At 57.8% G+C, this 19,454-nt stretch overlaps 10 protein-coding genes across 10 annotated transcripts; 2 read left to right on the top strand and 8 right to left on the bottom strand.

Moving 5' to 3' along the window:
• Positions 1 to 4: 4 nt before the first annotated feature.
• On the bottom strand, positions 5 to 1,530 carry OSTLU_44556 (predicted protein; the record flags this gene model as incomplete). Its single annotated transcript, XM_001415331.1, has 1 exon — positions 5 to 1,530. A coding segment is annotated over exon 1 (1,452 nt), but the record flags the coding sequence as incomplete, so codon positions are not given.
• Positions 1,531 to 1,977: 447 nt separating this feature from the next.
• Positions 1,978 to 2,661, bottom strand: OSTLU_6791 (predicted protein; the record flags this gene model as incomplete). Its single annotated transcript, XM_001415330.1, has 1 exon — positions 1,978 to 2,661. A coding segment is annotated over one exon (684 nt), but the record flags the coding sequence as incomplete, so codon positions are not given.
• A 3,049-nt stretch (positions 2,662 to 5,710) lies between these two features.
• Positions 5,711 to 8,651, bottom strand: OSTLU_48569 (predicted protein; the record flags this gene model as incomplete). Its single annotated transcript, XM_001415329.1, has 3 exons — positions 8,531 to 8,651; positions 5,864 to 8,110; positions 5,711 to 5,800 (listed from the first exon to the last, which is right to left on the bottom strand). The coding sequence occupies exons 1-3, from the start codon at positions 8,645 to 8,647 to the stop codon at positions 5,711 to 5,713; spliced, it is 2,454 nt and encodes an 817-aa protein (XP_001415366.1). The 5' UTR covers positions 8,648 to 8,651.
• A 111-nt stretch (positions 8,652 to 8,762) lies between these two features.
• Positions 8,763 to 10,695, bottom strand: OSTLU_28620 (predicted protein). The gene has a single exon (XM_001415328.1). It carries the CDS (start codon positions 10,481 to 10,483, stop codon positions 8,834 to 8,836), a length of 1,650 nt encoding a protein of 549 aa, XP_001415365.1. The 5' UTR covers positions 10,484 to 10,695; the 3' UTR covers positions 8,763 to 8,833.
• A 451-nt stretch (positions 10,696 to 11,146) lies between these two features.
• Positions 11,147 to 12,217, bottom strand: OSTLU_2316 (CPA1 family transporter: sodium ion/proton; the record flags this gene model as incomplete). The annotated part of the gene is made up of 1 exon (XM_001415327.1): positions 11,147 to 12,217. A coding segment is annotated over one exon (1,071 nt), but the record flags the coding sequence as incomplete, so codon positions are not given.
• A 1,110-nt stretch (positions 12,218 to 13,327) lies between these two features.
• On the bottom strand, positions 13,328 to 13,891 carry OSTLU_40358 (predicted protein; the record flags this gene model as incomplete). Its single annotated transcript, XM_001415326.1, has 2 exons — positions 13,328 to 13,741; positions 13,793 to 13,891. Coding segments are annotated over 2 exons (513 nt in total), but the record flags the coding sequence as incomplete, so codon positions are not given.
• A 379-nt stretch (positions 13,892 to 14,270) lies between these two features.
• On the top strand, positions 14,271 to 15,777 carry OSTLU_28616 (VIC family transporter: potassium ion channel). The gene has a single exon (XM_001415674.1). It carries the CDS (start codon positions 14,555 to 14,557, stop codon positions 15,755 to 15,757), a length of 1,203 nt encoding a protein of 400 aa, XP_001415711.1. The 5' UTR covers positions 14,271 to 14,554; the 3' UTR covers positions 15,758 to 15,777.
• A 41-nt stretch (positions 15,778 to 15,818) lies between these two features.
• OSTLU_28615 (predicted protein) lies at positions 15,819 to 16,043 on the bottom strand (the record flags this gene model as incomplete). The annotated part of the gene is made up of 1 exon (XM_001415325.1): positions 15,819 to 16,043. The coding sequence occupies one exon, from the start codon at positions 16,041 to 16,043 to the stop codon at positions 15,819 to 15,821; it is 225 nt and encodes a 74-aa protein (XP_001415362.1).
• A 714-nt stretch (positions 16,044 to 16,757) lies between these two features.
• On the top strand, positions 16,758 to 18,278 carry OSTLU_40330 (predicted protein; the record flags this gene model as incomplete). Its single annotated transcript, XM_001415673.1, has 1 exon — positions 16,758 to 18,278. The coding sequence occupies one exon, from the start codon at positions 16,758 to 16,760 to the stop codon at positions 18,276 to 18,278; it is 1,521 nt and encodes a 506-aa protein (XP_001415710.1).
• A 36-nt stretch (positions 18,279 to 18,314) lies between these two features.
• On the bottom strand, positions 18,315 to 19,400 carry OSTLU_85990 (predicted protein; the record flags this gene model as incomplete). Its single annotated transcript, XM_001415324.1, has 1 exon — positions 18,315 to 19,400. The coding sequence occupies one exon, from the start codon at positions 19,398 to 19,400 to the stop codon at positions 18,315 to 18,317; it is 1,086 nt and encodes a 361-aa protein (XP_001415361.1).
• Positions 19,401 to 19,454: the final 54 nt, after the last annotated feature.

Here is a 19,454-nt window from a genome sequence, read left to right as displayed (position 1 = left end):
GTGAAAATCACTCCCGTGTTGAGGAGAAAGTCTGCGACGCCGCGAAGTAGGATCATGTCTTCGTTGGGATAGTACTTACCACCTCCGCGCCCTTTCGCCTTTTCTGGTCGAGAAGACGGCAAGAACGAAAAAGCGGCGGAGAATTCCCGAGGCCCCGCACGAATGGGAGCGTCAAAGTGGCACGGGACGATGCGATTAAAGTCCCACTTCGCGACGCGTCTCGCCCACTCGTTGACAGGCTCGGGAACGTTCTCGTACACCAGCGTACCTACAACCGGGGCGACGATCAAACGATTCGTAATATCGCGCCAACTTTTCTCTGGGGAGAGCAAGTCATTCGGGCCAAAGTACAACGCCTGCAACGCGTTTCGCTGCCAACCCAAACGCAGTAATTCCAATCGACTCATGTCCTTAGACGTCGTCGTGCGACTCAGGGCCTTGGTCTTTATGTCGAACAAGTTCAAAAACTTCAACGCGCTGATTGTGAAGTTATCGTCGTCCCCGCTCTCTTCTAAATCTCTATCTGGAATGCAGTCGGGGATGTTCTCGCTCACGTACACCACGGCGTCCGTAACGAGCAGCGTCTTTGATGGCTTGTGCAAAAACGCCGCTTCGATAAACGAGACGTACGACGCAACGCCGAGAGCGGGCGGTGATAAGAGCTCGTACTCAAACTCGTCGTCCCACGGCGGACGATCTTGTCCTAAAGTTCCGGTCTTGTTGATGCCGAAAAACTGCGGGGGTAAATTTATCGGCCAACTCCACTGCTGTGGGACGATCCAGCACTGCGCCTTCGGGTACTTGCGCTGAAACGGCCCGACGAAAATTTTGTGCTCGAACAAAGTCGTGGGCAAAACCACGTGCTCAACGGGGGCGTCGAGCTCGTCCAACAGCGCGACCATCTCCGCCGTCGGCGCCACCGGCGCGTGCACCCACAACCCGCCGGTTTTCAATTTGATCACAGTCATTCGCACGTTTACGCTCACATTCAACCCCAACCCGATCCCTTGCTTTTGCTCGAAAAACCACATCCGTCCCGGGTCGACCTCGTACCTGTACGTCTGCCGCGCGAACGCCGGTACGAGTGGAAACAGCGGCGGCGGCGCAATGAGATACCGCCTTCCCTTGCTCTCGTCTGATTCTCCCGTCCCTCGCGTCATCGCCGTTCGGCTACTTCGGTCGGCTTGCGCGTTACTGTTACCGCCGCGCGCGCCACCGCCGAGTCGTCCTCGCAACGCCGCCGCGGCGCCCAACGCGGCGCCCGCCAGTCCCAACGCGGCGCCCGCCGTCGTCGGCGACGTTGGCAACGCTTCCAGCGTCTCCGGCATCACCGCCCGCGCGCGCGACGATCGTCGTCGCGCCCCGATGTATCTCGCTTGACGCACCGCGTTCCCATCGCTCGTCGTCGCCGCTCCGCGCACGAACGTTGACGTGGACGCGCGCGCCGGTAAAGTCATCCGCGCCGTCGCCGACTCACGACGTCTCGATGTCGTCGATCTATCGCGCGGTCTTTTCGCACTCACGCCGTCAGTCGCGCAGTGTCGCTCTATCCAAAAGGAGGAGGAAGCGAGAGGAGAAAACGCTCGCCGGCGATATCAAACGTACCGGTTGCGGACTGGTTGCATTAGATTACATTTCAATTGTACATCGTCCTGTTCGTTTTCATCCCCATTGCCGTTGGTTGGGCGGAGGAAACGGCGGCGGCATCGGCGCACGTAATGGAGGCAACGGCGGCGGACCGCCGGGCATCCCGCGCTGAGAGTTTGTCGGCATCGGTGGTGCGTTGCCGAATCCCACCACCATTTCGCTCATTTGCGCCGGCGCCATTTGCGACATGAACGGTGGTGCCATTTGCGCCCGCTCCACGCCGAATCGAGTAGCCCTTTGCTGCGGTTGCGCAAACTCTAGCAAGGATACACCACCGTCGTCCGACATACCGAGCGCGGACATATCCTGCTGCAAATTCGCCCATGACTCAGCACTCATCAAGCCCTCGTTCGCTTTGGAAACGTCGTCGTCCTTCGACTCTCCCTTGAAGCCGTACTTCTTGCCGAAGCGATAAATTTCCAAAAGCTCTGATTCAAACTCGCCTCGAGCTTGCAGATCGAGATACTTCTCGTAAAGCTTCACCGCAGTACGCGCGTCTTCGATGGAGTCGTGTGTTTCACCTTGAATGTCTTCGCCGAGCAAGTACGTCGCCAGAAACTTGAGCGATAACTTGCGCTGGCGCTTGAAATGGAAAAGTTCTACGGTGTCGATGACTTGCTCGGGAGGGACGACGATGTTAATCATCTTGAAATCCTGTTTCAAGCCATGCCCAACGAAAATGCATCCGGCGTCGATCAAATAACGAAGTTTCAGGTACGCGTGCTTCAGCTGCGTGATGAAATGCCGACTCGTCGCTGGATCCAAATCGCCTGGTACCAAACCACTGAATCGCGTCAAGTAATCGTGCACGGGCTCGACCGCGCGAATGTAGTCGTCGATTATAGGCGTCAACTTTTTATCCCCGTGACCGCGCACGACTGAAACACGCGCCAATCCAAGCCGTGCGGGCACCGATTCATACTCGGTGCCGTCGTCGCGAGTGGACATGATCGGCGGCGCGAGCGAGACAAACTCGGCGTCGATGCCGAGCAAGACTCCCGGACCGGGCGTATCTTCGCCGACGCACGAGAACGGCACAAACGGCATCCCTCGAGGAACAGACATATCCAGTGTAATTTTCCTGTACAGCTCAAAGGTTATCGGCGACGGCGGTAGCGGTAGCGGCGCGGGCTTCTCAACCTTTGTGTACATGCAAAGGCATGGAACTTTCAGCTGTCCGTACAGTTGTGTGACTTCGTCCCTGGAAACTTGACTGACCACGAAGTCGTTAAACAGCAACCACTCGTTGGGCGTGCCTGGAGCCGACGTACGAGCCGTCGCTGGTGTACTGGGACTCGTCGTCGGCGCGGCGGGCGGCAGGCTAGTCGCATCTGTCGCGCTCGTTTTCACCGTGACATCCGACTTGTTGAGTGGCGAAACGCCCGGCGTGCTTCCAGGCTTTCTTGGCGACGCCGTGAAGTCGCCCGCGACGTCTACGTACGGTGGCTTTACCTTGATGAAGCTCACCAGATGACCGGAAATATCGGAAGTCTTGGTCTGCCGTAAATCAGAACCCTTTTTGATTTCGTCGTCGATGTTTCGACTAAACACGACGAGTCCGGTGAGCTCGTACACTTCAGAGTTCCCCACGTCTTGGAACTGCGACTGATCCAGCGCATGTTTAGCTTCGAGTGTCTTCTTATCTACATCCAGCACGACTTGAATGAAATGCGGTAGCCATCGTTCTTCAACCTTGCCACCGAACGCGTCCATCGTCGGAGGTGCGAGCGTGTCTACGCCCCACCAGTGCAAATCCTTCAAGTCAGCCATGCCGAGATTCACGGACAGCACGGTCGGCAGCGACAGAGGCAAGCGGTTTTGCTTCATGCGCGTATATGCCTTGTGTCCTTCGCACCACGCGCGCATTTCTTGCGAAACGGCGAGTGACTTGCTCAGCAAATCCACGAACGCCGGCCGTTGACCGTCTCTCGTCGAAGGGTACTGCAAATCCACTTGAAAGTTTCGTATTTCCTTTGATGCGGTCACCGCGCATTGCGTGCATTTGAGCGTCTCTTTTGAAATCGTTCCAAAAATTGACTCACAAGCTGTGGGACCCGTCGGGGCGATATCGCCGAGCGCTTGCCGTCTCGACAATTCTTCCTTGTTCAATTGCTCTAAAATAAATCGCAAAAACGCCTGCACGCGGCGAATGGGAGAATGCTCGGCGCGAGCTTCAAGCTCATCGTGACCTTCGATTAAACCAAGTGCCGCTGCTTCGCGCACCTGGCGAAGCGTGCGCAAAAAGTTAAGAGGCTGCGTCGCGAGTCCTGGCGGGCAGGCGCTCAGCATGTGCGACAAAAAGCTCATTTCGCACGTCAAACAAAACTCCCGTTCGCACGTGTGTCCGACAACCTTCGAACGCAACTCCGGCACGAAATTCAACATCTGTAGCACCGGGTTAACGTAGCAATTCGCCAAGTCGTTCGTCAACCCCGGCAATCGCGTCTTATTATACGCTGAAAAGTCAAACTCCTCATAACGCCTCTCTGCCGTCATTGCCGAGCGATTGCACTCCACCCGCGCGTACATTTCTGGCAAGCCCTTCTTCTTCGTCTCGATCACTTTGGCGCCGTGCAAACTGGAATTCGACTTGTATTCAGCCTTGGCGGGGTTCACCTCTTCCGCGGTGAGACCACACGCTAATAACTCCTCGGGAAGCTCGAAACGTTGCTGCGACAGCACGACCTCGTCCACCGGCGCCGTAGGAAACGACTCGTTGTTCACGTACGGTTCCTCGTTCGAGCTGTATATGTGCACCCAACCTGAATCATCGTTGAACGCAACCATCTCACCGGTCGAACACACACTTTGACCGACTATGGAAGCACCATGCGTGTCGATTTGATAGTTGAACGGGGCCACCGCAGGATTCGTCACATCGAGCGTTCGCACGGCGCCGGTGGCGCCAGCTATGCTCAGCGTCGGAGACTCGTAGCCGTGATTAAATTCCACCGACACTGGACCTGCGGGAAATTGTATCTGATTCACTAATCTCGCGTTGAACCTCACGTCAAACACCTTAATGAACTGGTCCAACACCACTTGTCCAGCCCTGAGCGTCGTGCCGCACGTCACGACAAGATCTCCCTTCGCCGTGACGCACTTGACGGTGCCGGACCCGTGTGCCGTGGCTACTAGCTCTTGACGCATGCTATTTCGCGCGTCGCGAAAACTAAGCTCACCATTTACCTGTCCGACGACGAGCAACGAGCGCTGGGTCCCCCAATCCATGGTCTCGCAGCCTTGACTCGTCTCGGCGGATTTCAACAACACGCCTCTCGTCATGTCGTACTGTTCGATGACTGGCGTCGCGCGCCCGACGAACAGCTTACCCGCGATTCGCCCGTTTGGATGTTGATACGCCATCGCTTTCAACGCGTTTCTTTCGCCGTCGCACTGCGCGCATCGCAGCGTTTCCACTCCCCCACTCGTGTGAAACGTCACGCTCGACGCGCTCAGGCTCAGCGCTCCGCTCGCCAACGGCACGACTTGCGTGATGGCGTGCGCGTGCGCTTCGACGGAGACGTGTCGACCGAGCGTCGGAGCGTACATGGCGGTCAACCATCCGTCTTCGGTGCCGCAATACAGTAACTCTTCGCCGAGATCGAACGCGATCGAGGTAATTCTCGGTGGCAGATGACCTTCGTCCAAGAGCTCGGGTTGCAGCGTCGTGCTCGCGTCGAACGCGAACGCGGGAAGCAGCGCGACGGGACCGGGGGCGTGAGGCGCGACGACGCCCGAGCCGTAAGCATGATCGTGCGCGGCGCCCGCGTGGGCGTAGTGCACGGCACCACCGCCGGGATAGAACGCCCGCCCGTTGGGGTCCATGGCGCGAGGCGCGAGATGAGGCGGTCGTTGATTTTCGCATCCAGAGCGGCGCGCGCGGAGCGCCAAGAAGTCAAACGCGAGTGGGACGTGGGTTAATGCATTTCCATTCGTTACAATTTAGAAGTAGACGAGATGATGACGTCGTCGAGGAGGTGAAGAAAACGAACCTAAATCAACTAAGCTCTCGAGAGCGCGCGCGCAAAATCGTGAAGCAATTCGCGACAATTTTCCGCGTTTACGCGCCGCACATGACGCAATCGTCCTTGTTCGTCAAGCTGCATTGGAGCTTGGCGGCGAGGTAGGCTTCCTTCTCTTCCTCCGACATCTTATCAAGGTCAGCCTTGGTCGGCTTGCGCGGCGACGCCGGCGCTTCGTTTTCCTTGTCAACCTTGGTCACCTGCTTTTGCTTGACGTCGACGGTGAACTTGATGGCGTCCGCGGCCGCGCGAGATCTGAGGTAGTACATACCGGTCTTCAAACCCTTCTTCCACGCGTAGAAGTGCAACGACGTGAGCTTACCGCTGTTAGGATCGCTCATGTGCACGTTGAAAGACTGCGACTGGTCGATGAAGGCGCCGCGGTCCGCCGCCATGTCGACGAGGATGCGTTGTTTGATTTCCCAAACCGTCTTGTAAATGGCCTTGAGGTTCTCCGGAATTTCCAAATCAGCGACTGAACCATTGTTGGCGATCAAGGAGTTCTTCAATTCGGGATCCCACAAGCCAAGCTCGGTCAAATCCGAAAGCAAGTGCTGGTTTACGACGGTAAACTCGCCGGACAACACCCGTCGCGCGTAGATGTTCGACGTGTACGGTTCGAAGCACTCGTTGTTGCCGAGAATTTGAGAAGTAGACGCGGTCGGCATCGGGGCAACGAGCAGCGAGTTGCGAACACCGTGTTGCGCGATCGCCGCACGCAGGCCAGCCCAGTCGTGACGGTCACCGCCCGGCATTTGCGTCAAACCCCACATGTCGGGTTGCAAGATGCCCTTTGAAACCGGACTCCCTTCGTACGTCGTATAGGGACCTTCGACGACGGCAAGCGCGTTGGATTCCGTGAGCGCAGCGAAGTAGATCGTTTCGAAGATTTCAGCGTTGAGCTTTTGCGCTTCCGGAGAGTCGAAAGCCAAGCCAAGAAGGATGAAGACATCCGCCAAACCTTGCACACCGAGACCAATGGGGCGATGACGCATGTTCGAGCGCTTCGCCGTCTCCACCGGGTAGTAGTTGACGTCGATGATGCGGTTCAGATTGCGCGTAACCTTTCGCGTGATTTCGAACAACTTATCGTGGTCGAAATAACGTTCCTTCGCCTTCAGAGAACCGACGAGCTTCTTCACCTCCGTGCGACCAGTGGGCGAAGACGGGTTGTTCTCGATAACGAATCGTGGGAGCGCGATGGAAGCCAAGTTGCAGACCGCCGTTTCCTCCGGGCTCGTGAACTCCACAATCTCGGTGCACAGGTTGGAAGACTTGATCGTGCCGAGGTTTTGTTGGTTGGACTTGCGGTTGCACGCATCCTTGAAGAGCATGTACGGGTTACCAGTTTCCACCTGAGACTCGAGAATCGCGAACCACAACTGTTGCGCCTTGATGGTTTTCTTGCCCTTGCCTTCGGCTTCGTACTTTTGGTAGAGGGTTTCGAATTCCTCACCCCAGCAATCGGCCAAGCCCGGGCACTCATTCGGGCACATCAACGTCCAATCGCCGTTCGCCTCGACGCGCTTCATGAACAAGTCGTTCGTCCACAACCCATAGAAGAGATCGCGAGCGCGCGCTTCTTCTTTGCCGTGATTCTTGCGAAGGTCAAGCCAGTCGAAGATGTCCGCGTGCCACGGTTCGATGTAGATGGCGAAAGCACCCTTGCGCTTGCCGCCACCTTGGTCGACGTAACGCGCCGTGTCGTTGAACACACGCAACATCGGGATGATGCCGTTGGACGTACCGTTCGTGCCGCGAATATAAGAGCTCGTGGCGCGAATGTCGTGAATGGACAAACCAATGCCGCCAGCGGACTTGGAGATGCACGCGCACTCCTTCAAGGTATCGTAGATACCTTCGATGGAGTCTTCTTTCATGGCAATCAAGAAGCAAGACGAAAGCTGCGGGCGCGGCGTACCAGCGTTGAACAGCGTCGGCGACGCGTGCGTCATCCAGCGTTCGCTGAGCATGTGATACGTGTCGACGGCCTTTTCAATATCCTCCTTGTGGATGCCTATCGACACGCGCATGAGCAAGTGCTGCGGGCGTTCGACCACCTTACCATCGATTCGCAACAAATACGAGCGCTCAAGAGTCTTGTAACCGAAGTAATCGTACTCGAAGTCGCGATCGTACACAATCTCCGCGTCGAGACGTTCGGCGTTCGCCTTGATGATTTCGTACACGTCGTCCGCGAGCAACGGTGACCACTTGCCGTTGCGCTCATTCACGTGCTCGTACATTTGCGTCATTGTCTCGCTGAATGACTTCTTCGTCGTCTTGTGCAAGTTAGACACGGCGATGCGAGCCGCGAGTTGCGCGTAATCCGGGTGCTTGGAAGTCATCGACGCCGCGGTTTCCGCCGCGAGCTCATCCAACTCCTTCGTCGTGACGCCGGCAAACACGCCCATGCACACCTTTTGCGCGACGATCACCTACGGCGAAAAAGCGATGAAGCGATCGGTCAGTGTGTGTTTTTCGTTCACGAGCGCGCGTTCGCGATGTTACATCGCGTTCGCGCGCCGTCGACGCGTTTCCCCACGCGGTGTCAATTCAAAAATTCCATCAGAGGCCAATTTGAATTTTTTGAATTTTGCACCTGTCGAACTCGCGACGTCGCGAAGAGGCGAGATCGAGGTGATGCATGCGCGGCGCGTGCGCCGCGCGAGCGAACAACGGGCGTCGACGAACAATGGACGCGTGCAAGATGTTTTCGTGCACCGCTTCCGAGCGCCGAATCACCGTTTCAACGCTCGCGCGAGACACGTCCGCGCCGATTCGTTGAGCCGGCCATCATTCAACGATTCAAACGAACCCGTCGTAGTAATCGCATCGAGCGCGCGTCGTCGACGCACCGGATCGCAGAACTCTTGGGACAAGCCATAGGCGAGCTTTTTAATGCGCGCCGTGATCTTGTCGAACGCCACGGGTTCTTCGCGACCGTCGCGCTTGACGACGTAAAGGCCTCCCATCGTTCTCGCGGAGTCGATTTCTGACGCCACGCGACGCAGCCGGGGTGGCTCGAGAGGGCGCCGTTTGTCCGACTTTTTCAGCCGAGCGGCGCGCGCGCGAAAATGATGAAGATTTTTACAAGAGAACGGGCTGCTTTCGCAACGGCGCGCGATCGCGGCGTCAGAAATCACGCGATGTTGACACGCTCAGACCGCGCCGTCGTTCATGGGGAAGTACATGCGCTCGGCGATGAATGCGTTCATGTCGCCCGGTCGCGGATAGAGCTTGGCCACGCCGACGTCGTACGCGTGATTCGCCACGGCCACGGCGACTTGACGAGAGATGTCACGGATTATAGAAACAGAAGGATAAATGGTGCCAGAGCGAACGTCCTCATCGGGGACAATAGCGGCGAGCGCGCGCGCGGCACAAAGAAAGAAGGAATCCGGAACGTATTCTGCTTGAATGCTCACGGCGGCGAAGCCGACGCCGGGAAAGATGAACATATTGTTCCCTTGACCAGGCGTGTACGTCTTACCATCGATCACGACTGGATCGAACGGCGATCCCGCAGCAAATAAGCACTTTCCCTTGGACCAAGTGTACGCGTCAAGCGCGGTGATTTCCGCCTTACTTGTCGGGTTGGAGAGCGGAAACACGATGGGCTTGCCGATGTGGTCGCACAGCATTTCGATGTGTTCCCGCGTAAACACAGGACCAAAACCAGACAACCCAAACAATGCATGCGGCTTTACGCGTTGAATCAGAGCGCCCAAGTCGTCGCAAGGTTCGACACCGACTTGCGCGAACTGCTTCTTTTGATCCGAGAGTCCTGCGAAATCCTCGCGTTGGTCAGTGATTAAACCTTTAGAGTCCATTAGATAAATCGACTGCCGCGCGTCCTCCTCGCTCAACCCCTCGCTCATCAGTAGCTGTATGATCTGCGTCGACACTCCGATGGCCGACGAACCCGCGCCGAAAAATATTATTCGCGCGTCTTTTGTCGGCGTTCCTTGCGCTCGAAGCGCGTTGATGAGGCCTGCTAAAATGGTCGCCCCGGTTCCTTGTATGTCGTCATTGAAGCATAAAACCTTATGGCGCATGTGATCGAGAATCCTAAACGCGTCTTCAGTTTTGAAATCCTCAAACTGAATCAGACAATTCGGCCATTTATCTTTTACGGCGAGACAAAATTCTGTCACCACGGCGAGATGCGCGTCACCCGTAAGGCGGGGTTCATCCGCACCCAGATAGAAGTCGTGCGCGCGCAGAGCGACGTTGCTTGTGCCCAAATCCAAGCAAACCGGCATCGACTTCGCCGGATCGAAGCCTCCACTCGCAACGTAGAGACTCACTTTTCCAACCGAGATGGCCATCCCATTTGTGCCCAAATCGCCGAGACCGAGCACTCGGCCTCCATCCGTGACGACGATGATTTCGGTCTCGGGAGAAGGCCAATTATCAAGCATCCGTCGCATCACGCCGGAATCTAACCGACTAAAATACATTCCGCAGCGATTACGGTAGAGTGCGTCAAAGTTGATGCACGCCTCGCCGACGGTGGGCGTGTACACGATCGGCATCAAGTCTTCGAGATGTTCCACGAGTACGCGATAGAACAACCGCTCGTTCTGCATGTGCAAATTTTCGAGAAAGATATACCTGTTCATATCTTCCTCGAACGCGCACAACTGCGTCCACGCGCGTTTCACCTGAATCTCGACGGTTTCGTACTTGCGCGGAAGCAAACCGCGCAAGCCCAGACGCTCACGCTGCGTAAATGTGAATCCCGTGCCTTTATTCAGTGACGGTGAGTCCAACACCGCCGTACCGCGCACGTTATCTATATTGTCCATCGCTCCCTTACTCGCCTCGCGCAGAATCCTGATGAAACGTCGATTCGGTCGGGCGCAATCGTTAGATGCCGTTGACGACGAGAGCACGCGTTTGAACGGATGTACGGCGCGTCCAGGCGTACGAAACCAGTGGGGTGTCTGTTTTTTTGTTTCGTATGGTACTCGTCGCCGCCGCGCGAGGTGCGTACGAGCAGACACCGTTCGCGCGCTCGAATGATGTTCCACGGTCTGCCGAGTCAGCATCGGGCAAGAGTTGGCTCGTCAATTTTGCTGTTTGTTTGAAAGAATTACACGCGTCTCGATGCTATGAACGCGCGCGTGCTAAGCTAGCTAACTATTATCTCGTGAGAATGTGTTGTCCACCGCAGCCTCCACGGTCTCGCTCGCCAGCCCGCTGTGTCTGGCCGACCGCGGCGATTCGCCGAGCTCTTCGCGTTGAGCCCCTCTCGCGCTTGCGCTCGCACCCGTCAAGAGAGATGTGGTCTCATCAAGGTGCTCGTCCTCTCGTTTCGCGAGCAAGATGGGCGCGATGACCTTTTCTGCGATGTCGTTCATGTATCTAAAAAAGCTTCCCAGGCTTCTGTTGCGCCTCAGCTTGTTCGGTTCGTCTTGCTGTGCGGGCGCTTCTGTCGTCGGTTCGAGAAGCGAATCGACGACCCAACGTGTCATACCACCCTGGATGACTATCGTGAACGCCACGATGAAGAGTGTCACATCAAACATGACGTGGCCTTGTTCACCAAGATCACGCTGCGCCTTGACGGCGAGCGCAAAGGCGACGGCTCCTCTCAATCCGCAAAACCACAAGAGATACTGCGTATTCGGTGTAATTGGCGACTTCTTCCTCGCCGACGACATGTTCAGTAACAGAGATCCGGGGAATATGTTCACAGCGCGTCCAACATAGCATGCAACCAGTCCCACTATCGCAGTGACTACGTGCTCGACACGGAACGAGTACATCGCGCTCCCCATGTATACAAACACGAACGTCTCCGAAAGGAAGCTGAAAATTTTGAAAATGCACATCGTCACCATGCGCGGTGCTCGCGCGAGGTTTGGACGCGTGTAGCGACCCATAATGATGCCCGTGAATAGAACGGATACGATTCCGCTCAGCTCAAAAGATTCAGCGAGCGAATAACTCAGGTACGGGAACAAAAGCACGAGCGTCGAGTCGACGGCCCATCCTTCCTCGAAATAGCTCGTCGTGCTGACGTATTTGTGCAGCAAGGCGGAGAAACACCCGATACCAACACCAACGGCAGTCGCTTGCCCAAAAGCGAGCATGAATGTGCCGATTGCTTGTAAAATGAGCGGGGTGAAAGCGTCATCAGTTTGTAACATCTCGAGCGCCGTCACATCGCCGGCGTTGCCGATGCCAAGCAGGAGCGACTCAAAATACACAATGGTGACGGCGTCATTCAGAATACTCTCGCCCAATATCATGGCGTGCACGTCAGGGGATATCGGTGATTCGCTGAAAATGCTAAGCGTCGTGACTGGATCGGTTGAGCTAATCAGCGCTCCAAACAACATGGCGCTCTTCAACGAAAACTCATAACTCCAGCCCAGTAAGCCCGCCACGTACATCAACACGCCGGTCGATATCGCGCTCGTGAGCGATCCTACGAAAGCAAACATTGAGATCGCGTCGGCATTTTGAAAAAACGTCGTCGGATGCAACGTGTAACCGGCTTCAAAAATCAAAGGCGGAAGGAGCACTAAGAAGAAGAACTTTGTATCGAACCGCATGCACTGGGCGAAGGCCTTGATGGTGTAGCGCATGTTTTCGGGCATTGTCTCATAAGATAGCTCCAAGCCAAGGAACACAAAGCATCCAACGGCGATACCGAGTAGAAGAGCGGCACCGCTCGAGTTCAACCATCGAGATTTGTAGTGCTTCAACATCACGCCCAACATCACCGTCAGCAACACGATGCCGATCATCACCGTCATGGTTAGCGCCGCCACGCGCTCATCCGTCGCTTCTTCCTGCATCGTATGAGGGGCGTCGCTTGCCCCAGTTGCGAACGCGAGTAACTCATTCTCCGCATCCGCTGCATTTGAGTTCACGTCCAACCCCGCTTTTAGCGCTACGTCTTCCACGATGCGGTACATCTGCTCGTTCATAGCGTCGGAGCAGTGCTCGCCGATGCAGTTGGCGACGTCGTTTTGCTGACCATCGTTCGCAGCCACATCTTCCTCGTCCTCGCCTTCTTCCTCGTCGTCTTCTTCTTCTTGGTCCTCTTCCTCGTCGTCTTCGTCCTCCTCCTCCTCCTCCTCCTCCTCCTCCTCCTCCTCCTCCTCCTCCTCTGTCGCATCACCGGCTTTGTCTTCGCCCTCGGCTTCGTCGTCGTACGTGGAATCGTCCATCTCCTTTCCGTCCCCAATCGCATCAACCGCGGGTGGTGGTGATGCGACTTCACCCGCGGACTTCGGCCCATCCACGGGCGCGCTCGCCGTCGCATTGCTCGATTCAACCGCAGTCTTGGGCTCAACACCCAGCGCCGGGTCCGTACCGCCTCGCCGCGCACCGCTCGTCGACGCGCGCTGCCCACGCTCCGATCGTTCGGCGGCGACTGCGTTCGACGTTTGTCGCCGATTTGGGACGGACGCCATCGCCCGTGAACACCGCGCGACGCGTTCTGACGCGCGAGCGCTCGGATCGCGCGTTTAGTGTTCGGCTTCTCGCGACGCGAACGCGCCAGACGAGCCGCGAGCCATCGCGCGACGGCTAAAACACGCGCGAACGCGAAACGCAGGCAATCGCATCAACTATTCATCTTGTTTTCTGTTATATCGTTATATCGTACAATCACAAAGACGCGGCGCGTCACAACGTCACAACTTCTTTTCCAACGCGAACCCGTCGGCGAGATGGTCGGCGAGCGCCTGACGCATCCAATCGTGCTTACATCGTCTCCACGCCTCGTCCGGGGAGAGCCAATACCTCGTTCGCTCGCCTTCCTCAGGCCACGTCTCGTACTCGCACTTCACCTCCATGGTGAACACGTGCGCCACGCACTTGGCCTCGTCTCCGGCGCATCCAGCCTTGACCCTCGACCTCGACACGAATTCGTACGTCTTTTCCGAAGCGCTCAGCGTCCCCGCGACACCGCCTTCTTCCATGCTCTCGCGCGCCGCGGCCTCGGATGCGGTCTCATCGAGTTCCCATCCACCCTTTGGAAAGATCAAATCCCTTCCATCCACTCTCGCGCCTTTCTTCGAGTTGAGCATGAGGACTTCGACGCCGTCCTCGCGCGCGCGCGCGAACGCGTCCGCGTCGGCGGAATCTTCCACGCGAACCTTCGTCGCGGGTCGATGACATATGCATCCAGCCACCAATCGTTGATTCACCGCGTTGTATCGCTGATTATCTCTTCCCGTGCGCGCCGCCATCGTCGACGCGCGCCTCGAGCGGGCTCGAAAACGCTCGCCGCGTCGTCGTCACCGCGATCGTCGCTCGAGGCTCGGCCGGCCCGCGCGCGCCGCGGGTCTGGGCCTGGTTCGGATCCCGTCGTCCACGGCCCGCGCCCCGGCCGTCGGTCGCCGCCGCCGTCGCGCGGTCCGGTCGTCCGCCGACGCGCCGTGGACGCCGCGCGCCGCGGAGTGGGTCGCGGCGACCGCGCCGCCCGGCGTCGTCGGTCGGCGTCGTCGGTCGGCGCGCGTCGCGGGCGTCGATCTCGAGTCGACGGACGCACGGCGCGGCGCCGCGCGCGCGCGATTTCGCCCGCCGCGCGCGTCGCGCGGGCGGACGGACGGACGGACGGACGACCGACGTCACTTCGAGGCGACGTCGAGGCGACGGTCGAGACGATGACGACGGGCGCGCCGGCGACGGCGACGGGCGCGAGATGCGCGAGATGCGCGAGATGCGCGACGCGCGCGTCGACGTCGTACGGCGCGACTCGACGCGCGCGCGCGACGACGACGCGGGCGACGACGACGACGACGACGACGACGCGAGGGACGACGACGACGACGACGCGCGCGGCGATTCGCGACTCTCTCTCGCGCGCGCGCGCGAACGAGGGCGCCTGGCGCGGGGGGACGCGCGCGAGGCGCGCGATGACCGCGACGCGGGCGCAGCGACAGTCGAAGGCGACGGAGGAGGCGACGACGACGACGACGACGCTCGCGGAGTCGTCGCCGGCGAGGCGGAAACAACGCCTGACTCCGAAGGAGGCGCTGCGATTGGCGCTGGCGGATTTGGACGCCAGCGGGTGGTGGGCGGTGATCTCGAGTGGGATCGTGTTCGGGACGTTCTTGTTGGAGACGTATAACGTGTCGAGTTTGGGTGGCTGGGATATCCTGTACCGCGAGGACATTCCCTGGTACACGGGCATCATCTCGATGGATTCGCTGACGTCCATCGAGGATGCGTACAACTTGTTGTTTTTATTCGAACTTTGCCTGCGCGCGTACGCGGCAGATTTCAGCTTGAAGTTTTGGACGAAACCGGTGACGGTCGTCGACGTGGCGAGCACGGTGCCACCGCTTTTGGCCATCGTCGACGTTCTCGATCGGAGCACGCCTTTTTATCGCTTTTTGAGATTACTTCGAGTGTTACGTTTGTTGCGTTTGTTAGACCGATCCACGGATTCGGTGTTGTTTGGATTAGTGAAGAGTGACAGCATGGGCGTGCAGCTTATCGGTATCGGTGCGGAGTTTGTGTGCATCTTCGTCATCGCCGCAGGCGTTGTCTACGATTTGGAAGTCGGCACGAACCCGATGGTGCACAACTTGAACGATACGTTGTATTGGGCCATCCTAACGCTCACGGGGATCGGTCAGCCGTTCGAAGTCGTCACTGCGGGAGGACGCGTGGCGACGGTGATATCTATCATCGTCGCTTTAATCGTCGTCCCGGGTCAGCTCGCCAAGCTCGCCGCGATAAGTGGCGCGGAGAATTTGCGCAAGATGATGGACGAGGACGAGGAGGAGGACGAAAACGGCTTCATTAGGATGTCAGGCACCTTTGACGAGTTGGACGAATCGATCTCGAGAAGAGGACTGTTCGATGATCGCGACTGCCCGCAATGCGGCTTGAGCATGCACGAGACAGACGCTCGTTTTTGTCGTCGCTGCGCGGCTCGTTTGCCCGAATCCGCTCCGACGACAGCCGTCTATCGGCGGTCAGATCGACCTAAGCAAGTGCGCATGATGCCCGAGGCTCAACTGCCGGGAATGCGCTTAGGCATAGACACCACGAACTCGGTATCTCGATCTATGAACGAAATTCAGAGGCAGCAGCGCCGCCGCCGCGACTGATTGATTATTTTTACACGCGCGTTGTTTATTCTTCTTTAATGTCACCTAAACCACTTTGCCGCTATCTACGTCTACGTTCGCCACGACTCGCGTCGCCACCGTCTGCGTCGCGCTTCACTTTGCTTTTCTCGCCCCCCGCGTCGACGACGAGCGACATCGCGTACGCGGCGGCGCCCGCGACGACCACCGTGCTCCACGCGTAGCCCTGCCAACGTCCCCACTTCTTCATCGCGTGTCGCCACAGCGCCGGGAGCGAGTGATTGGACGACGTCGACGCGCTCGTCATCGTCGTCCTCGCGCGTCGCTCGCGCGTCGTCTCCACCGTCGGTCGATGCGATTCGCCAAGTCAACGCCCGCCGCGCGTTCTGGCGTCGCCCCGGTCGGCATTGCGCTGCGCATCGCATCGTTCATGTCGTCCGACGATGGCTCGGCGACGCGCGCGACGAGCGAGTGCTTGACCGTGTGCGAAGACGCGGTGCGGAGGATGTCGTTCGACGCCGGCGAAGTGCGCGCGCTGTCCGGGTCGACGACGACGCCGCCGCGCACGAGCGAAGACGACGGGACGCGGCGAAGCAAATCGCCGCGACCGCCCGTCGCGCCGAAACGAGCGACGCCGCTCGCGGGATTGAGCTCGGCGCTGACGACGATGCTTGAGGCGGTGTCGCCGAAAGCGGGCGACGACGAGGACGAGGTCGGACGCGCGATGTTTGGGAGCGGCGCGAGCGGACACGCGAGGAAGCGAAGCTCTGACGCGAGTTTCGAGTCGACGACGACGAGCGAGGGTGAGGGAATCAGCGCGTTACCATCGCCAGGGTTCGTTGCAGCTCGAGGGCTAGGGGGGAAGTCGGCGTCGTTGGCTTCGTTTTTACCGGCGTCCTCGTTGTCGCCACCGACCGTGCATCGGTTCACGAGCGCGCTCATAGAAGAAACGTCGCCGCAAGCGCGATCAAACTTCGTAGTGACACCGGGGTCGGCGGAAAACACCGAAACGAGTACGGTCATGGGGAAGCAAACCAGTACAAGCGCGCCGGAGGAGCGCAGTGCGACAGCCAAGTACGCCGGCGGTTTTCCGCAAACATTCGGCGATTTCAAGGATCAGTTTGTTACCGCGGAAAATCCTACGCCGCAGAGTATACCGCCGCCAAAATACGGTGATCAGGGAATTATTGGTGAAAAACACGTGTTGATTATGGTAGGGTTGCCGGCGCGAGGTAAAACGCACATGGCGAAGCGACTGTGTCAGTATTTACGATTTTTCCACGGTGCGAACACACGCGTGTTCAACGTCGGTGAATATCGTCGTCGAGATGCGGGCGTCGGTCAAACGGCCGATTACTTTACCAAAGAGAATGAAGAGCAGCGAATGAAGTTTGCGCGAGCAGCACTGAAGGATATGATTGACTTCCTGTTCCAGGAAGATAGCATGAGCTTTCTCGAGCAGCGCGGCGTCGACAGCGGACGCGTCGCAATCTTTGACGCGACGAATAGCACGCGAGAGCGTCGTAGATGGTTGATCGAGCAAATCGGTACGCTACCACTGAAAGTGCTTTTCATAGAGTCGATATGTACCGACGAAGCGGTGGTGGAAAAGAACGTTCGGATGGCAAAAATCAACAACTGCGATTACTCCGGCGTCATGACAGAGGAACAAGCGTTCAAAGACTTCATGCAGCGCGTTCGCAACTACGAAAAAGAGTACGAGCCCATGGGCAGCGACGATGAGGTAGATTTAAGCTTCATAAAACTCATAGATTGCGGAAGGCGAGTCGAATTCAATCGAGTCCACGGGTTCTTGCTCGGCCGCGTGGCGCAGTTTCTTTCGAACATGCACGCGACAACGTGTTCGATTTATTTGTCGCGACACGGGCAGAGCGAGTATAATTCGCACGGTAAAATCGGTGGTGACTCTGGACTCACTCCGATGGGCGAGGCGTACGCGCAGAAACTCGCAGAGTTCGCCGACCGAGTGATTACCCGTGATCCAGAGAACGGCGAAGCACGACCGGTGAGGCTTTGGACGTCGTCTTTGCAGCGCACCAAGCTCACTGCGCGTCATCTCAAGCACGACAAAGTGAAAACAGGCGGTGGTAAAGATTGGATCCAAATGGCTCCGCGCGTGCTGAGAAATCTCGACGAGATTTACGCCGGCGTCTGCGACGGTATGACGTACGAAGAAATTCGCGCCGCATATCCACGCGAATACGAGCTGAGACGACAGAATAAGCTCTCGTACCGCTATCCGCGCGGTGAGAGCTACTTGGACGTCATCGCACGCCTGGACCCTCTGGTGCAAGAGCTCGAGAGTTATCGCGAGGACGTGCTCATCGTCGGGCATCAAGGCGTGTTGCGTTTAATTTACGCCTACTTTGCCGGGCTCGATCGCGACGAGGCCGCGACGCTTTCGATTCCTCTGAACACAGTCATTAAGCTCACCCCTCGCACGCACGACTGCATCGAGGAGCGTGTCTTGCTGCACGATCCCAGCGAAAACCAAGAACCGATCGATCCACCTAGCTACTAACGCGCCTTTTCAAACATCCAACACACCGCAGAAGTTTCAAGTTCTGCCTATGAGCAAAGTCGGCGCGTGAATCCGCGCGTAGACTCCCGCCTTGAGAAGCGCCTCGCGGCGAGTCGAGTTATTTTCCACGACTCGCTCGTCAAACCACGACTCGAAATCCGCCGCCTCACCTCGTACCTTATTCGCAAGCACGAGATCAAATGCCAACATCGAGCATTCCTTGACGTCGGTGCAGTCGCATCGATGCGCTCGTTCGCGCGCACGCGCGGCGCTCACAAAAGGGTAGTGTAGGATGGCACTTTCGGACGTCGTCACTTCTTTGCCACCGCCTTTTGTTTTAAATCGATGCGCACCGTTAGGTCGAAGTCCTGGAGAGGACACTCGACACGCAGACTTACCGTTCGCGTACGCTAGAAAGAAGTTTGGATTATCGCGTCGCGCACTCTGCGCGAATCGAGCGTACGTCGCCGTGTCGATGTGCAAGTGATTCCTTTTGAATAAAGTCACACTTTTGAATGTATTTGGCTCGTTAAGCTCGTATGATGGGCGTTCAGGTACCGCTTCGTAGTTCGGGAACACCACGCGGTCGATGTGTGGACTTTGACGCGCAAGCACGTCTCGTAAGTCGAGCGTCGACGAACCCGCGGGGTACACCAACTCGTCGACGTCAACGTGCAACAGCCATTCGATGCCATCTTTCTTCGCTCGCGCGATAGCCAATTCAAGATTGAGTGTTTGGCGCACGAAAAGCGCGTTCGCACCGCACGTAGAGTTTCCCGAGGCGTAGGGCGCCAACCACTTCGCGAATCGCGAAGGCGAGTTCTTTTGGTTTTCATCCGCTGTTTTCCGGCTAAAAACGTACACGTCGGGCGACCATCGACCTGCTGTCGTCCCCATTCCCTCTTCGAAAATGTAGAAGCGCGTCACGCCGATGGCTCGATGGTATTCCAGCCAGTCCGTCAGTTGCCTCGACGACGACGCGCACGTCGACGCCACCGCGACGCCACCGCGTGACGGTCGCCGCGGCGCGCTGGAAAGAACGACAGTGGCGACGACGACGATGACGAACGTGAGTGCGATCAGTCTATTGTGACTCACACCTTTTCGGCGCACCTGGTACATACTTGCGCGTCATCTTGTGAACCATGGTCGCGTCGTGACACGAAACGTCGCCCC

The sequence above is a fragment of the Ostreococcus lucimarinus genome, chromosome 1 (genome assembly GCF_000092065.1).
Source record: "Ostreococcus lucimarinus CCE9901 chromosome 1, complete sequence".
Taxonomy (NCBI): domain Eukaryota; kingdom Viridiplantae; phylum Chlorophyta; class Mamiellophyceae; order Mamiellales; family Bathycoccaceae; genus Ostreococcus; species Ostreococcus sp. 'lucimarinus'.
The sequence above is the reverse complement of the archived record's forward strand: the minus strand, read 5'-3'. Positions and strand labels throughout refer to the sequence as shown.

What these genes read in the sequence shown, in the direction of transcription:
- OSTLU_28620 (XM_001415328.1), bottom strand. Translation starts at nt 10,483, where the DNA reads ATGGACAATATAGATAACGTGCGCGGTACGGCGGTGTTGGACTCACCG.
- OSTLU_28616 (XM_001415674.1), top strand. Translation starts at nt 14,555, where the DNA reads ATGACCGCGACGCGGGCGCAGCGACAGTCGAAGGCGACGGAGGAGGCG.